The sequence below is a fragment of the Sorex fumeus genome, unplaced genomic scaffold, assembly GCF_029834395.1.
Source record: "Sorex fumeus unplaced genomic scaffold, SorFum_2.1 ptg000039l, whole genome shotgun sequence".
In the NCBI taxonomy this organism is placed as follows: Eukaryota; Metazoa; Chordata; class Mammalia; order Eulipotyphla; family Soricidae; genus Sorex; species Sorex fumeus.
In genome coordinates this window covers 21,383,923-21,402,692 of record NW_026606096.1, presented here as the reverse complement: position 1 = coordinate 21,402,692, position 18,770 = coordinate 21,383,923, and the positions used below count along the sequence as shown (strand labels likewise).

The window sequence follows — 18,770 nt, the reverse complement described above, 5'->3', positions numbered from 1 at the left end:
TAGATAGAGAAGGGAGCACCAAAGAAAGGGTGCTGGGAAGATCTGCCCAGGATGGGAGATGCATGCTGAAAGTAGTCTATAGACAGAACATGATTGCCACCCAATGTCTCTTCTGCAGACCACAGCACCCAAAAGGAGAGAGAGAACAAAAGGGAGTGCCCTGCCACAGAGGCAGGGTGGGATGGGGGATGGGAGGGGTGGGAGGGATGCTGGGATGGGTGGGGGTGGAGAATGGGCACTGGTGGAGGGATGGGTACTCGATCATTGTATAACTGAAACCCAAGCACAACAACTTGTAAATCTGCAACTGTACCTCATGGTGTTTCACTAATAAAAAAATAAATTAATTTAAAAAAATAAATAAAAAAAATAAAGTTATGTGTGAATATGAACATAGTATGAATTAAAAGTATTTTTTTCTTACTACATGAAATTGTGAAAAGGGAAAGCCATCATCCATATAATTTAATAGAAGCTAGTTATATAATTTAATAAAAGTAGATAAAGCTGAAGAGTCACAAAGTTACAATTTTCTCTAGGTTCTAATAATGTAATAATAAAACTTACACTACATACACATGTATTTCCGTGCCATATAGCAGATCTAATTAGCTAAGTTTCTCTTAGATTTTCAAAGAACAGGAATTTTGGAACAATAAAGGATTTAAGTGGTGCCCTAATGTAATCCGATAACTTTATTTTCCAAATGGGGAGAATTTAGAATGTGAGAACGATCAAGTTTTCTGAGAACATCAGTGATAAGATTTAGAATATTGACTCTTTGTCCTACATAATTTCTTTATCTTATGCGCCTTTTCTTCACCAGTGTGATTCTTAATCCATAAAATGTTTATGTTTTGTAAAGGGGGTTATAAAATGAATTATTTCCATGGAATTTACAGTCTCTAATTGAGAACATTTGTGCTCAATATAATAGTCTTCAGCAAAAAATTTTCCCCTTGAAGATAGGTTTATTAAAAGGGTCAATATGGGGCTGGAGCGATAGCACAGCGGGTAGGGTGTTTGCCTTGCACCAAGGCCGACCCGGGTTCAATTCCCAGCATCCTATAATGGTCCCCTGAGCTCCACCAGGAGTGATTCCTGGGTGCAGAGCCAGGAGTAACCCCTGTGCAACTCCAGGTGTGACCCAAAAAGCAATAAATAAATAAATAAATAAATAAAAAGGTCACTAAACAGGTTCACCTAGAGTGAAGGGTCTACTTTGGGACCAGTATAAGGAGTGACCGTAACACAGAGAACTGTAACACAGGTGAGGGTCACTGGCTCTCGCCGCATTCCTAGTTGGCATAGAACTGTGTCTGAAAGCAACTCTGCTCTGGGGTGAAAAGGCAGACAGAACAGAGCGGGTGGAAAATGCTCCGCCCCAGGTCCATGGTGCAAACTTCTCAGGAGGATCATGCTTTTAAAAGGCAGTGTGTCTACTTAAATATACATTGTAGATAAGAAAGAGTCCTTAGTTGAATATGTTTTTAAACATTTATTTGAAATAAGTTCATTTTAAAAATGAAAATAAGTTGATTTTAGAAAAGGCATACATTTTCAGGTGAAGGTTTAACATTAGTGAATTTAAGTGTAGAAGTATGCTTACATTTTATACTTGCATCTTTTTATGTTGCCATTGACTCAGTTCCCATTCTTATTGTAGAATGTACTAAATCTTTACCTAACTGGGAATTCTTTTAAAAGCCTTTCACAGAACACATTCATATTGATTTCCTTTATATTTTGTTAATTTTAAAACAGTGTGTTTGAGTTTCTCAGAAAAAAAAAAAGCTCAAATGTGACCATTTGAAAAATTCTTTTCGATTCCGTGTAATGATTAAAGTGTTTTAATGTGTGCATTATGAATTTGTACTTTTTTCATTTTTATCTGATGGTTGACTTATTCACAATTTGTATTTCTAAATCTATTTTTCCTTTTAATTCTAGTTTTGGCAAGCGTTCTGCAGGAAGCTTTAGGCGCGGCTGTGAATGCATTGTTTTAGAGCCCTCTGAAATGATTGTGGTAAGGATATTTCTGTGACATTCTTTTGAATCCACATAGAAAGTATAAAAGTAGAGCACTTTCACAAATAGATTATATAGTTTTATAATTTTGTAATACAGCTCTTGTGTAGTTAAGTTCATACTCAAAATATTGTAATTATTTATAAGGTTTACTTAAATGAAAAGATACTAAGTTGTTTTTTGGAGGGTGGGGGGTGTTTGGGCATACATGGCAATGCTCAGGGGCTATTCCTGGCTCTGTACTCAGGAATCACTCTTGATGGTGCTCAAGGGACTGTATGGGATGCCAGGGATTTAAACCAGGTTGGGTGTGTGCAAGGCGAGCATCTTACCCGCTGTACCATCTCTCCAGCTCCCGTAAGATAGAAATTTTTAGAATGGACAAGCCTAAGTGTTGGGTGCATGACATTTGTAAATCAAAATTGTGGTAATCACATTCAATTGAAATTTGAGGAGAATCTTTGAAATGCAGTAGGTTGCAAATATTAGTAGAAATTCTTCTAAGTATGAAGACATATCTTCAAGCAACAGTTAATGAAAGATAATAAGTAATTCCTTCAGCTAATTAAAAGAAAATTGGACTGGTATGCTGACTGAACATGCTAGTCACAAAAAATCACAAATCATCCTGTTATTCGTCGATTGCCTCGAGCAGGCCCCAGTAACGTCTCCTTCATCCTAGCCCTGAAATTATATTACATGCTAGTAAGACCTCCAATTTTAATCGAATTAATATAAATATATTAACATAATGTTTTTATTAATGCTTTTTAAAAGCCCATGTTTTTTTTTTTTCCTGTGTAAGAGTGACAGGCTAGATAAGTATTCCTTCTCTAAAAATCAGAGTGAGGGGCCCAGGCGTTGACTCAGGATTAGAACATATGTTTGCAAACCAGTGCCCCGGCTTCCGTGACTAGCAGGAAGCATCAGTCGAACTCCTTTACGCCCCACACCTCCGAGCAGTTTAGCAACAATGAAACTTTGTCAATCATGGTGTCTAAATAAAAAATAAATTAAAAAAATCATTTCCCAAACTAAAATGAGAAGGGAGGAAATTCCAGTGCAGTTACTCCATTGCTACTTCATTCACCTTCTCTGCCATCAGCACCCCAGCTGGGAAGGAGAGCTTTGTTAAGCAATCTATATATTGATGGGAACCTGTTTGTTCACTTTAAACCGAGTATTTGGAAAATGACTGCTATGTCTGTTATGAGATGCTTTGGATTTTCCCCCTCGAATATATAAGAGAAACTCAGAAATGTTGAAACTTCTCTGTCAGAGCTAGTGAAAACCTGTACTGAAATTCAAAAAATTTACTCAAGTTTGATAGTGGCATGATAATTTGGAACTGGAAAAATGGAGATGGATAGGACTTTTACAGCAGTGGGTTTTAAAACTCATTTTAGATATTTTCTAGAACTTTTGGCTTCTGTGTTACTACTTAAACGTCTCTGAAGGATTTTTTTGTTTCTCTTTTGGGAGATGGATTGGGGCTTGGTGGGTTTGAGCCACAGCCAGCTGTTCTCAGGCAGTTGTGGCAGGGGTTGGGGCCACAATCAGTTATTAATCCTAGCAGTTGCCCAGGGACCATATGGCATTGCTGGGTTTGACCCTGGATTGTCCATTTCCAAGGCAAGTGCCTTTCCCACTGTTCTATCTTTCTGGTCCTAGAAGAATATTTGTTCTTAAATTTTTTTTTTCAAGATGTTCTTATATTAGCTGACACAGTACAAATGCTAGATTTGCAAGTGTAAAAACAGAATCTAAATGTATCTCCATTGGAAGCAATTTTTTTTCATTATTCTGAGAATTAACCTAATGTAACTTTGATTCTGTTAATCCATTCATCAGTTTCGATATGTTTAAAAGAGGAAATTTTTTTTTAAATTTAGCACTATTTATTAAAAAAATAAGAAAAGAAACTGAATATACAAAATGAAAGTAGGAAGAGAAACCCTTAATCTACTAAAGTTATTCTGCTCACAATGTTGTTTTGAGTCATTTGGGATTTGGAGTTTTACAGATTTGCTCATTACTCATATACATCAGATTTTTTTGAGCTTTAGTTAAGACAATGGGGCAGTTGCTTTCATAATGTGTAATAATGTGTCCTGTGAGATCTTTCGCTAATAATTGGGCACAAAGACTACTGAAAATATCCTTCCCTTTGAAACTTCAGGAAATTCAAGAATTACCCATATTGTCCTAAGTGGAACTGAAAATGCCTTTTCATAAAAGAAAAATTACTCAAAGCAGATTTGTTCCAGAGAAGTTCAGAAACTAGATAGTTTGTCTATACATGTCTTTGCAAGATGAAAACATGTGAATTTTCTGTAAGTTTTATTCTGTGTCTGATCTTAATATGGAATGTTACGTATGAAGGAATAAAATTTGGGTATTTTTGCCAGGTGGACTATATGGATGAAAATGAAGAATATTTTCAGCGTCAAGCTTCTCATCGACAGTCTCGAAGGAGATTCCGGAAAATCAACCAGAAAGGTGAAAGACAAACCATCATTGACACTGTGGACCCTTACCCTGTTGGTAAACCACCTCTGCCTAGAGGCTATCACACGGTAAGTTAGGACGGACTCTTCCTCTGCATTTATTTTGTTGGGAATTCTGTGAGAAGACATGTAAATTTTCTACTTGGGTAGTAGATAAACTTAGGCAAAGTGGATTTTGTTGGGTACACATGATATGAATAACTGTAAAGGTCATTAAAATAAAACATAAAACGATGTTTAGTTATTTTCTTAAAATTGTTTCTTAAGTGATCTGCTTTGTGATCAGCAGACACAATTTTGTATGAGGGATATTTTTAATTCTCAATTTAATCTATAATTTTAGCCTCCCTTCTCACCTCAGTGATGAGGTATCATGTATTATTAATGCCTGTTTTTAATTTAAGTTGATTAAAATGACACAGTATTTCATGGCTTTTCATACTATTGTGAGAATACTGTGTGAAAATAGTTTTCCTAGTGTGACAAAATAAAATAATTTGAAATGATATTTGATAAAAGTCCTACTATAGAAAGGTCTGAACTATTCATAATAGGTTTAATGATCCTTTTGAATGTTGTATAGTGCACTTAAGTGTCATTTGTTATATCCACTGATGGCCAATTTAAGATAATTGCAAATATATTTGAGAATTCTTATTTTTTAAAAGAGGGTAGCTCGAGTTTTTAAGTTTAATCCTATGTGTAAAACTGTTAAATGAGCAATTATTATAAAAAAAACTTAAAATAAAAATGAGAAAACAGGTAATTGGCAGTCACTTGTTTTTCTTTTTCTTTCCTTTTGCAAATAACCTTAATAATGCATTGGAAAGTGTGTATATCCTTAAAATGATGTACTCAATTTTTAGTAATTTTTTGAGCTATATTATATTTAATATCTCTATTGCATATAGTCTATTTATGAGGTTTTTTTATATTGAACTACTTAAAATCAATTTTGACTGTAAGTTATCCACCTACTCATTTTACTGTCCATGCACTGTTTTAATACAAGTTTTGTAGTTGAATCATTTCATTGAACTTATTTGGAAGGGTTGCTTTTTTTTATTTTCTCGTCATAAAGGCAGCTTTGTTTGTTGGAGAGACATGATATTTTAAAAAAAAAATCTGTGAAAGGTTTTTTGTTACTATTTTCTTTAGATGAAGGTAGTATTTTAGTGTTGATGTAGCGTCCTGGAAGATGGAAGATGGCTTAAAAATAGTAGTGCGTATTTATAGAGTTGTATGGACCAGTATTTCAACTTAGTACTAACATTTTTAATATTATTCTACTTTGGAATTATTTTTCAAATTAGATTCCATACTGAGATTACCAGTGAGAGTGTGGATTACTTATAATGTGTCTCATTCTATTTTTGATTTTTGTTTTTGGGCCCTCCCGTTGATCGTCGATTTGCTCGAGCGGGCCCAGTAACGTCTCCATTGGAGATTTTGTTGTTACTGTGTCTGGCATATCGAATACTCTCGGTAGCTTGCCGGGCTGGGTTTACTCCTTGCTTTGCACTCAGGGGTCACTCCTCGTGGGCTTGGGGGACAGTATGGGGTGCCAGGGATCTGACGTAGGTCAGCCACATGCAAAGCAACCACCCTACCTGCTGTGCTCTCTGACCCTGATTTTTAAAAATTTTTTTACAATTACATGGTAACATTCTTAAATGGTCTTTCAAATATTTTCTGACTGGGCAGTGGTGCTTTTATTAGGAAAAATTCTGTTTTAGAATGAAAATAAAATTTAATCACTAATTACAACATAATATGACATACTAGTATTTTAATGAGATCATATTGGCAACATGCTCATAACTGAAAATGTTGAGTCCCTTTTAAAAATAGAGTTTTTAAATATATTTATTATTTTACTTAAATATATTATTTTAGTGTAAGAAAAAAGACGATCTTGTTTTGTATGTATAGTACCACAAGATCAGATAAAAAAGTATAAGATGAAAATTACATATTTTATTAGTCTTAAGTCACAATTTACTTTTAACATTTTTGAATGAAAATAGGATGGAGTCAGGACAAAAAGTTTATTTGACTTTTTATAGCATTGAATTGTTGGTGTGGATGGGCGGGAGGGAAAACGGGCCATTGGTGGTGGGAAATGTACACTGGTGAATGGACGGGTGTTGGATCATTGTATGACTGATCAACTTTGTAACTGTGTATCTCACAGTGATTCAATAAAAAATTAATAAATCAAAGTTTGAAAATGGGAAAAACTGAACTTTTCAAGAAAAAAAATCGCATGGTCATACTTTACAGGTTATTTCAAGTGATTATAAGTACTCTTCAAGTGCATGGCTAAAAGAACATAGGGAACATTATGCATATAGCCATCTTAACATAATTTTAACATTATCTTCATTTTGTCAGATGTACTATAGCATGTCTGATAATTTTCATCTTTTCCTTTCCTCTTTTATGGCACTCATTTCATTTTGGCTCAAAGGAATGCACTAAATCTCAGGTATTGTAATTTGTGTGTGGTCTCCTAAGTACTAACCTAAGCTTATGTGTGAATTTGCATTTTAACTAATGAGTTTAATATTATTATTATGTTTTGCTTGGTCTTGTTCTTTTGTATTTCGTCTTCATTTAGTTAAGTCACTTAAAACTTTGAAAGTATCAGTGGTTTAGAGAATGGCATTGACTGCTTTATTTATGGAAACCTAAAGATGAATTGCCCACCTTTTTTGAAAGAAAGAACGAAAGTGCAGCCTACTAAATTTTAATAACAGGTGGGGCATACTCTCTGTACTAACCTGCTTTGCAAATAAAAAGGAAGAGAAAAGTAAAGATTCTGAAATTTCGGTTATCATTTTTTTTATGTGTCAGCTTAGGGAATGCATTATATATAACAATAAATAATTAGTATATTATTTATATATGAGTTTTGGGTCAGATCTAGTAGTATTCAGGGATCACCCCTGGCTCTATGCGCAGGAATCACTCATTGCAGTACTTGGGGGACCATATGTAGGGCCAGGAGCAAATTGGGGTAGTTTATATGCAAGGCATGCACCTTAACCCTTTATATTTTAAATCCTATACATAGAAGAGTTAAATTTTAGTGATCCCAATGCACAAGCTTTTTGGGAGACCACTGTGAAATTATGACCATTGAAAAGAAACTAAAAATAAAAATTGCTTAATATTTTCTTATTTGCGCTTATTTTTAACCAGATTTCATGCTTGTATTTCATTCTATAATTTAATCAAGCGGCCTGTCACAATATCTTTGCTCATTTTATTCATGCCAATTTATGACTAAGTTTTTATTTTTAGTATTCGTTTGAAATTTCGGGTCACATTTTGGGTTAGCAGGGAACTTGGAGTCAAGGAAGAAAAACTGATATGTAGCTGAAATGTAATTAGTTAAATGTTAATGCTTGTCTTACCTCCCAGAAAAATTATATGGATAATCTAATAATAGGAATCTATCATTAATATAATATCTTTGGTTATTATAATAATTTTGCTTAAAGAAATTAATTTTTTTCAAGATAAAGTGAAATTGTTTATGAAGAATAAAATTAAGATGTCACAAGTGACATGATTGCCCTATTTTTGGCTAATTTTGAAATATGATAAATCTAAAATTTAAATTTGATAAAATATATTTCAGAAAATTACACCTGCTTTGAGAAAGATATTCTTTAAAAATGTTCCGACATTATTAAAACAAACACTGTCCTCCCGTTGTTCATCGATTTGCTTGAGCGGGCCCAGTAACGTCTCCGTTATGAGACTTATTGTTACTGTGTTTGGCATATCCAATACGTCACGGGTAGCTTGCCAGGCTTTGCCACGCGGCAAGATATTCTCAGTAGCTTGCCGGGCTAGAGGGGTGGAGGAATCGAACCCCCCTCAGCCGGGCTGGCTGGAAGCAAGGCAAATGCCCTACCACTGTGCTATCACTCCAGCTGTCAATTAAAAGTCCATATTAAATATCTATTAAAAGATTCATTAGTTTACAGTTCTTAATAGAAAAAATTTCCATTTTAAACTAAGAACCAAATTTAAAAAGTGAACTGAATTACTCTATACCTTATGTACACTTTTTAAAATTAGATGTTTTGCAATAGTTTAAACGCAGATTAAAACATTTCTTCAGAAACATGAATACTCATAGCCTTTGTAGAATGTTATCAGGACAATTTTTCAAGGCAAGGGTATGAGGTTTAGAAAGAGAATCCACATTTTAAAATGCAGTGAGAAGGGAAGATTGAAGATGACTTTAATTAGCATTTTCTTGCATTTTGTTGCGCTGAAGTAAAGATTGTATTTAAGACTGCCAGAAAATTAGATGTGGCATTAATTTTCACTTTACCCACGTGATGTGGGTAAAGATCATAAAGGGGAAAGTACCTGTCAAAGGCTATAGAAGGTTTAGGGTCAGTCTCTTGTGAGACTTGGGACTTTGGAAAGGTTTACCTGGTCTCCAGGGACTAGATTTAGGCAGGGGATATTTTTTGAGTTTTTTTTTTCCTTTTTCTGTTTTGGGTGATTGGAAAACGGTCACATACCTATATTGACACTTTTTATTCATCCTCTTAGTGAAAATATTGTCTCACCCCTCTTTTGAATTTGAAGGAACAGAATTAATTACACAGAGATATTTATACCTACTGACATTTGAAAAATTCCTCACACTTAGGAGTGCGAGTCTTGTTTAATTAAAGTGCTCTACACACCTGGTAGTGCTCAGGGACCGCTTCTGTGCTCAAGAGTGACTCCTGGTGGTTCTCAGGAGACCGTGTATTGTGCTGGTGTGCCCAAACCAGGGTTCTGCAGCATGCAAGGCAAGCACCTTTAACCCTTCTCTGTCCCCACTGCCTACCCGTGTGCAGGTCTCATTGACTCACTGTCCTACTCTGACCTGCCTCTGGAAGTCTGACTTAACTTCATGCACATTTTAATTCAGAGGATTGACCACAGTACAACACAAAACATGCATAGCCTCAATCATTATAAAATTTTTGACATAAATTGCAGTCATGTATAAAGTTATTTGCCACACATTTCATTAGTAGTCTTTTTCTGCAGGGTATCTACCTACAGGTATCATTTAACGTTTACATGCTCAATTTTTCAATTAGATGACTTAGTTTGAAGTTCTTGATGCAGGTGCACAGAAATGTACATTAAAATTAATGTAAGCTAAGCTGAATACAGTGTTCTACAACATTATGGGAACAAGACAGACCGTGATAATGCTAAGTTATCTGGGAATGTGTCAGTTTATGAAGCTTGCTTTACAGGAGGCTTATGAAAGTGAGCCCCATGTTGTAAGGTTATTTTTCATGATAATTTAAGATATTTTTCATGTGATGATTATGTCACCATTCCTTGGTTGTATGTTGTACATCTCTGGAAGATTTTTTTTTCTTGAGGTAGAAATGATTAAGCTTATTTCATCTTTAGTTGATTTCTTGGTTTGGTTAATTTAAAAAAATTGTTGAAATACTGAGATGACTAATGCTGCTTTTATGATGAAGTACATTTATTTGATATTAGATATTTTGACTGGAGCTATCATGACTTTGTTTTACTTTTTACAAAGGTCTGTGTGACAGACTGAATCTTGCCTCAGTGACCTAATAAATGAGCAGTTGAAGTACAGGAAATTCCTGGAATTATAAAGGCACATAGAGGCAGCTTTAGAATCAGACGTAGCTTTTTGAATGGTCTCTGATTTGTTTATTTTTGTGTTGTTGGGGACGGAATCCAGGGCCTCAAGCATGCATGAAAAGTGCTGGACGGCTGAGCAACAGCCCCAGTTAAATAAATTGAGTTTTCGTTACAATTTGAGGATTGAGCCATGTAAGGCCTGCAGTCTACAACTGAGCGCCACAACCGCCACAGTCCCTGGCCCTAACCCAGAAACACTTTTTTCCAGGAGAACCCAACAAACGTGTGAAAACTGGGCTGGGACTAAAGAATGAAAAGGAGGGTGTGGAGTGAGTGTCAGAGAAGCGATGCACGCTGCATGCTCGCAAAAAAATAAATAAATAAATGAAAAGCCATACAAAATTTGCTCTCCATACTCTTTATTGTATGCAAGCCTGATGTTTTCTATTCACACCAGAGCCTTTTAGAGAGAGGTGTCAAAAGCATTCTCTGCTTTTCACGCTCTCCATCAGGAGGTTTACTGGTTCCACTTCACCTACATCATGTTGCATTTTAAAATCCTGAAGAAAGCTTCCCCTGGAAGATCTTGAAACAATAGGTGACTGTGTCGGTACACTGCCAGGTGTACTGTAATCGCTGGCAACGTGCAGCATGTGAAAACGGCTGCAGTGGTCTCGGTCACCCTGCTGTGGGGGGATTAGTTCTCTTTCTTGCAGTTCTGTTCAGGTACTGATGTCGATTGAATTTATATACAGATGGGGAAACGATAGCTATCTGTATCAAAGTTGATCTGTGAATCTGGAAAGAGTTTCAAACATAAAATTATTTCTCTTTGTGCTATTAACAGCATGCATTGCAAATTCATGCAAGGCAGTTGAGAATAGTATGCAGTGTGCTGTTTACCCAAGTCTCAGCTTCTGTTCGAGGATGTCTATTTTTATATATTACATCATCTCTGCTGCAGAACCCCCATGTCCACTGGGATTTACTGTTCTTTCATTCCATTTTGAAAGAAAGCTTGTATTGATGTCATAATTGGACCCATCTTTCGGTTGCACTTGGAAATTGAAAGTAATAAGGGTGTTGTGTAGCAAGTCATGCAATATTTCAAGCAATTTATTTGTCAAAGAGATCACTGTCATTGTGTCCTCCCTCTAATTGTGGACACTGGTGGCTCTCTGTGCCTGTACATGTTTTAAATATACTTGACTAAAATTTAGCTTTTACTCTCAATAGCAAAGATCCCTTTCATCTTTGACTGTTTCATTTCTCTGGTGGTTTTTTTCTTTTTCCTTGGTCATAAGATTTTGTAGTGCTGCATGCTGGTTTGAAAAATGTCTCTTTGGGAAAATTTGCTTTGAAATTCAGTCCTTTTTCAAGATCAGTGTGGAACTGATATTACAATTAAGTTATCGGTTGTAAATTGTCTGTTTTCATTATTAGAAATGTTGAGTGATTAGAAATTTTCAGTTTTGATTTTTGAATGTAGTTAAAATACTGACTTGAAATGCTTTTCCAGTAGGTAGAAAATGTTGATCTCTGGAAGAAGCTCTAGCATTTAATTCATTATATAGGTGTTACTTTTACATTGTGGAAGGAAATATTTTAATTAAGTATTTTTAAATGCCTATAAAATACTATTCATGTTTGTGTGTGTATAATTTCCCCCCTATTTTCTTTTAGAGGTGCAATCATTATCCTATTCTCAGTAGTATACCTTCCTTTTTGTAAAAACCCGGTGAGGAATAAACATACCTGTGTTCTTCCTTTGTTGGGAGGGTGGTACTGGGGAATGAACCCAGGTCTCTGTACTCAGGACATGTGCTTTTTAGGATTTAGCCATGTGCGTGGCTTTAGTCATAGTCTAGAAACAAAATTTTTTGTGCCTCATATTCGTTAATAATTAAAATTAATTTTATTGGATTACAGTTCGCATACTATGTAATTTACCTATTTATAACATATTCTATATTTCCCCTTATTTTTCACATATTACATACATTTAAATTAGCTATCTTAATCAGTTTAATGTTACAATGTGTCAGGAGTAAACTTTTGTTTTTGTTTTGGGGCCACACCTGGCTATGCTCAGGGTACTCCTGGCTCTGTGCTCCAGGATCACTCATGGCAGTGCTCGGGGCACCAGATGTAGTGCTCAGGCATGCAACTAGGTTGGTCAGCCACTTGCAAGGCAAGTCCCCTTATACTGTACTACCTCCCCAGCTCTAGTTGAAACTTTTGGTGGACTTGAATGTATATCCACATCGCAGAGATCTTGTATCTTAACCCCATACCCCCATTTTTGGAGCCACACCAGGTGGTGCTCAGGTTACTTCTGGTTCTGCACTCAGTGATCACTCCTGGAGTGCTCAGGAGACCATATAAGGTGCTGGGGATAGAAGCCAAGTGGACCACATGCAAGACAAGCACTAGTTCTATCTTTTGTATCCTTTGTGATTGTGTAAGTTACATGTATAGATCGAAAAGTAATGTTAATACACTTTAGGAGAAAGCAATTCTAGGCTTTTGAGAAAGGGACAGTTTTATGGAATAGTTGTAGTAGATAAATCTCTTATGGACTGAATATGAAATCAGCTTTTTTTTTCTTTTTTCTTTTTTTCTGGCCATACCCAGCAGTGCTCAGAGGGGCTCTGTGGTGAAGAGTTACTCCTGCTGGTCCTTAGGGGTCCATGTGGTGCTGGGGATGAACTCTGGCATCCTGCAACGAAAGATAGTCCATCTAGCTGCCGTTCCTTTTTTTTTTTAAGCCTTCTTGAGCGATAGCCCAGCGAGTAGGGTGTTTGCCTTGCACGCGGGCAACCTGGCCAACCTGGATTTGATCCTTCTGTCCCTCTCGGAGAGCCCAACAAGCTACCGAGAGTATCTCACCCGCACAGCAAAGCCTAGCAAGCTACCCATGATGTATTCGATATGCCAAACACAGTAACAAAAAATCTCACAATGGAGACGTTACTGGGCCCACTGGAGAAAATTGATGAACAACGGAGGACAGTGCTACTGTGCTTTTCTTCAAATGGAATACAGGAAGAGTTGGAATATAATGTGGAGTATGCAATTGCTAGCATAGAAGGGGAGTGATGTGGAGGCTGAGTAGACCATTTCACTTCTGAAATATCCACTGGTGATTTGGATACGTGGTAAAGTTATTCAGAAAGGAAAGATTTGAGTATAAAAATATTCAGGGCCAGAGAGATTGTTAGGTGGTAGACCACTTGCTTTGCTTGCTGACCTGCATTTGATCACTGGCATCCTGATGGTTCTCTGAACTGCCAAAAGTGATTTCTGAGCACCATGCCAGGAATAGTCTCTGAGCACTGCTAGGTGTGGTCTCCCCTCGCCCTCAAAAAAAATTGAAAAAGAAAGAGAAAAATTAGGTATCTTAATTTTTGCATAGATTTCTATGAAGGTAGCAAAGATAATGACTAATTATGGTTCAGCACAATCCAGAAGGCATTTGGCAGTACTGGAAAATATTGTGAAAAAAAACTCACAATAGTCATTTCTCACTAGTTATTAGCATACTTCTACTTCCTATTTATTTAGAAAGGTTTCTAAAATGGAATCTTATAATTTGCTCTTTGAATCCTTAGGACTCAGGAATACTTAGGACATTTTGTGAAGATGAGATCATGTAGTTGTTTGTGAATTGATGAAATAAATATATCCATGAACAGCTGATACGTAGAGAATACTTGGACATCATTGATTCTCTCTCTCACTTTCACTCTCTTATTTTGAAATAAAGTAGTTTTATTTAGGAAATATGAGAGGAGGGAGAAAGAGAGAGTCCCATCAAGTTAAGGAAGAAATGCTGTGGGTGGCAGCAGAGGGGAGTGCTGACATCATTGATTTTCTTTATGGAATCGATGCCCTTGAGGGTGGCCATTGATGAACACTTGATAGCTCTCTGTCTTTTGTTTTTCCTGGTATGAATATTTGCCTACTTATTCTTTTTCTTGTTTAGGTTGGGGGGAGGAGCCCCACCAGTGAGTGGGGCCTCCTCCCAGCTCTGTGCTTGAGGGGTCGCTTCTGGCATGCTTGGAGACTTGGTTGAATTTTTTTGAATTTTGACCTACCAGATTTACAGTAGCACTTCTTACTATGCTTTAGGCATACCATGTTCTGCATCACCAAAGCATGAGTGTGTCTCACTGTCCCAGGGTCCCTTCTTCAGGGACCCCTCTGCCATCCTTCTGTTTGGTTCATACAGTTCACTGGACAAGGACTAAGGCTTTGTATTCATTATTTTCTGCTCCCTTAACTTAATTTCTTTATATTCCATGTATATTTGAGATCGTCCAGTATTTGTCATTCTACTTCCGACTTCATTTAACAAAGCACTTGCAGGTTCCAACCAAATTGTGCTTAAATACGAGATTTTGTATTTCCTTATTTAGCTGAAGAGTATTTCATTGTATATGAATTTCAATTACTTTATTTTTCTGTCCTTGGGCACTTGGGTAGTTTCCAGCTCTTGGTAATTCTGAATAGCACTGCGTGAACTTAGAAGTACATAAACATTTTTTAAAAATTTGTGATGAGTGTTCTTGGGGTAGATACCCAGGATGGGATTTTTGGGTCCTATGACAGTTTTGGTTTTGATTTTTTTTTTCCCCAGCCTTCCTGAAGAGGTAAGAGGGGGCAGAAAAAAATAGCTCAGTGGGCTTGGGCACTGTGAGCTCTGCATGCAGAAGGCCCAGTTTGATCCCAAACGCACAGCTGGGAACATTCCTAGAGGACCACCAGGTGTGGCCCCGAACACAGTAAAATAAAACAGATTGGAGCCCAATAATTTTCTTATTTATCTTTTGGATATAGTTAAACCTTTTTGCTTACGGACTCAGCTTTGTCAAGATTTCATGAACTTATATTTATGAGTTCACTACATCTTTATTTCCCATATTTTAAACTAAAACTTGAAAAAATTGAAAATATTATTTTGAAAATTTATCCCACATTAATATGTTTCTTTGTGAAAATAGTACTATTTCATTCTTTATATTTTTTCAAATGTATTTAATATAATAAGAGATAGCAGGATTCCACTTCTTATTCATCTGTTAATCTCCCAGTTGAAATACAGAAAGTGTATGAAGAAAATGTGGTGATATGTGTGTGTGTGTGTGTGTGTGTGTGTGTGTGTGTGTATGGGCTAGAGCAATAGCACAGCGGTAGGGCATTTGCCTTGCGCGTAGCCAGCTCATCTGAGCCGGGTTCGATTCCTCCGCCCTTCTTGAAGACCCCGGAAAGATACCAAGAGTATCTCGCCCTTGATGTATTCTATGCCAAACATAGTAACAACAAGTCTCAAAGTGGAGATGTTACTGGGCCCACTCGAGCAAATTGATGAACAATGGGAGGACAGTGTTTGACAGTGTGTGTATTTATGTATTATGGATAGTTGAAAAAGGAAGGATTGTTTTAATACATTTTCAATTTTTCTTTTGGGGGCATGGGATGATAGAGGTTATTCCTGGCTCTGAGCTCAGGGATCACTCCTGTTGGGCTTGGAAGACCCTATGGGGTCATGTGAGGCCAATACCTTACCTGCTGTACTGTTCCTCTGATCGCAATGGGTTTTAGTTTCTAAAAGGTTTAACTGCCGTAAGAAATATCTTTTTTGAAAACTCATCGTTGGACTGAAAGGTTAGTCCAGCTGACAGAGCACATTTTTCACATCAGAGCCCCTGGCAGTCCCGTACCCTGAGCAGCATCAGAAGGGGCCCCATAACTTACAAACAAAAATCGCCTCATTCTCCATGAGTCAGTGGCAAACCACTTGGAGTGCATGATGAGCCCTGGGTTTGATCTCCACCACTGCCCTAAAGACACCCCACACAGATCTGGGATGGAATTTTAAAATTCTCCTTTCGTGTATGTGTGGGCATGTATGAGTGCCCAGCAGAAATTGGGAGGGTCTTAGGTGAGACTGTAGTTTACCACTCACCCACCTCCCTGGCCCCTGAACATATTTTCAGTAGATAGTTATATTGAGTGGCTACTACCCATTTTAGAGTTTCAGCTATCTTTCAGGACGTATTTTTATTTGATTTGTTTAGTATTTCTTAACGTTTAAATTCTTGAAACTTCCTTTATCAGTTCTCTGTCTCCCCTTCACTAATTAAGGTAATGGTGACCCATAAAGTTGTACTGTAAAATCATTTAAATGTTAATATGAAAATTTGTATGATTTCAAAGTATGGTAAAATAAAATTGTAAAGAGTCTTTGAAATGGCCCTTTTTAAAAATGCACTTTTGACTTAGTCACTGGGGGTGGGGGGAGTGGGATGAAGGCTCCCCTGTTGACTATTTATTTGGTTTTTGCATAACACTTGGCCATGCCCAGGGGTTACTTCTGGCTCCTGCTCAGGGATCATTTCTGGTTGGCTCCGGGGACCATGTGGGATGTTGTGATCAAACAAGAATCGCTACATGCAGGATAAGCAAGGGCCCTCCCTGCTTTACTATCTCCCTGGCCCAACATTGACAATTTAATGGTGTGATAACATTGTAATCTTGAAGCATATTAATCATTGCTACTGTTGTATGCCAGTTTTTCTCAATAAAAATAAAATTAAATGGAGTTTTGGTCTTACATCAATACTCATAAGACTAATTTAGGTCCCTCTGTCCCCAAAAGATGATTCTCATGTCATCATCAGTTTTAACAAGGTCTGTGGATACTAATAATTAATGATGTTGGGGCTGACTAATTTATTATAGGTCATTTGAGTTTGACAGTATAAAACAAATAATACAGATAATCTAGAAATTAAAGCATCTTTCTTTTTAGAACTCCTTACTAAATTTTCTTTGTAGTATATGGTCTTCGAATACTTTCTGTTTTTTAATTGTGTGTGTCTGTGTATCCAGATAAAGATGACATCTTTCATTTTGTCTACCTGTCCTATTTATAAAATATTCCCTTGTTATTACAAAGCATGGCTTACTACTCGTGGCTATGCTTTCAAGTTCATTTGATGAGATTCACTAATCAGCTACTAATGCAAAATATTAGGGAGACTAGGACCCTGCTTTTTCAAAGGGGCTGAAATGATGCCTGCTTCTCACATTTGAAATGGTGGGTTTTCCTTGGTGAAATATCTTAATGGCTCACATGATATTTCACGGTTAGTGGTCTCTATAAGTCTTGACTATTTTCTACTCATATTGCACTTTTGTCTTGCGCGCTCTCTCTCTCTCTCTCTCTCACACACACACACACACATACATACACACTATACCATGCTTCTGTCTAGTAGTGTGGGTTTAATATTAATATCTAACCGGTTTTGATTGATATTTTATTCTCCCTGTTGGTTGTTACAATGGCAGAAGACATGTGCACTTGGTTGTGTTCACCATAACCCATAAGTGTGATTGCCCCACACTTGGTTGTGGTTCTAACCCAGGATCACACACTTTGTGCCAGTGATTATGTATGTTTTTTTAAGACTGGTAATCCCAAATGCTAGTGCTGAGATCATGTGGAGTGTTTGTTTAGGGCATGTGGAGCGTTGATGGGGATTCAGCTCCTGATAGTCTCACACTTGCACATCAGGTGTTCTGGCACTGGGCTATGATTTACCAGGCCTCCAAATTTTGTTGTTTGTTTTTAATCTAGTCCTCTGGGAGGCAAGGGGGATGGGGGGAGAACACATGTGTATATATCTATATTTAAATTTTGTTCCACTAAACATTTACATTGTCCTTATAGTGTTGAGAAAAATAATTTATTTCCTGTAAAATACAGGTCACAAGGAAAGTTTATTCCCAACTTTTTTTGTTTCTTGCCCTCTCCTACTTAGACTTAGGGGTCAGGTGCATTATGAATGAGTGAAAGTCTTGTTCTGTTCAAGTGCCATTATAGACTTATGGTTGTGTGTTAACATGGAGAAATGTACTTGATGGCACAACCAAGACTCCGCTTCTGTATTCATCCGTTGTTTAATCTCCCAGTTGAAGTATATAAAGTGTTTGAAGGAAATCTACCCTTACAGCTGTGGATAGTTGAAAAAGGAAGGATTATTTTAGTACATATATCACCAGTTTTGAATCATATTTAATGACTATGAAGGGAAAATATCTGGTCATCTGTGAGGAATTCTGACTACTGTAGTTGGTAAATGGATAAATATTCTAATACTCTTTATAAGTATCAGCATGGAAATAACTGGAAATTTTAATGTGCAACTAAAATATCAACAGGTAAAATGCTCTACTTGCCTTTTTTGAGTTTTTAAGGAAAGATAATTTAGGTGTGTGCCTTGAGTATTACTTACTAATATTCTGAAATGGAAGATTGAATACTGTCATTGCTTTTAAGCTCATATGGCCTATGGGTAGACTGAACTCTTATTCAAGAGATCATTTCAAAAATTTCCATGGCATCTAAGATATTTTCTATATCAAGACAATCTTCTATATTTAATTATTTTCCAAGCAAATTTACTTGGGAGCATTTCCTGTCTAGGGTATATTTAATTATATCATGGATGCAGGCACAATTCTATTCCTGGTAGTAGAGTCAATTGATTAATGTTTCCACTTATAAAAACTGTC

At 36.7% G+C, this 18,770-nt stretch overlaps 1 protein-coding gene across 4 annotated transcripts in view; it reads left to right on the top strand.

Annotated features, from left to right (window-relative positions):
- The window catches only part of RAPGEF2 (Rap guanine nucleotide exchange factor 2), a 236,510-nt gene that overhangs the window by 128,633 nt on the left and 89,107 nt on the right, over nucleotides 1-18,770 (top strand). For 3 of the 4 annotated variants that reach the window (XM_056118805.1, XM_056118803.1, XM_056118808.1), the window contains exons 5-7: nucleotides 1,951-2,026; nucleotides 4,437-4,604; nucleotides 7,006-7,023. In XM_056118805.1, the coding sequence (XP_055974780.1) occupies nucleotides 1,951-2,026; nucleotides 4,437-4,604; nucleotides 7,006-7,023 (262 nt within the window). The remainder of the gene's footprint in view (nucleotides 1-1,950; nucleotides 2,027-4,436; nucleotides 4,605-7,005; nucleotides 7,024-18,770) is intronic. The other variant, XM_056118804.1, reaches the window with a different exon arrangement.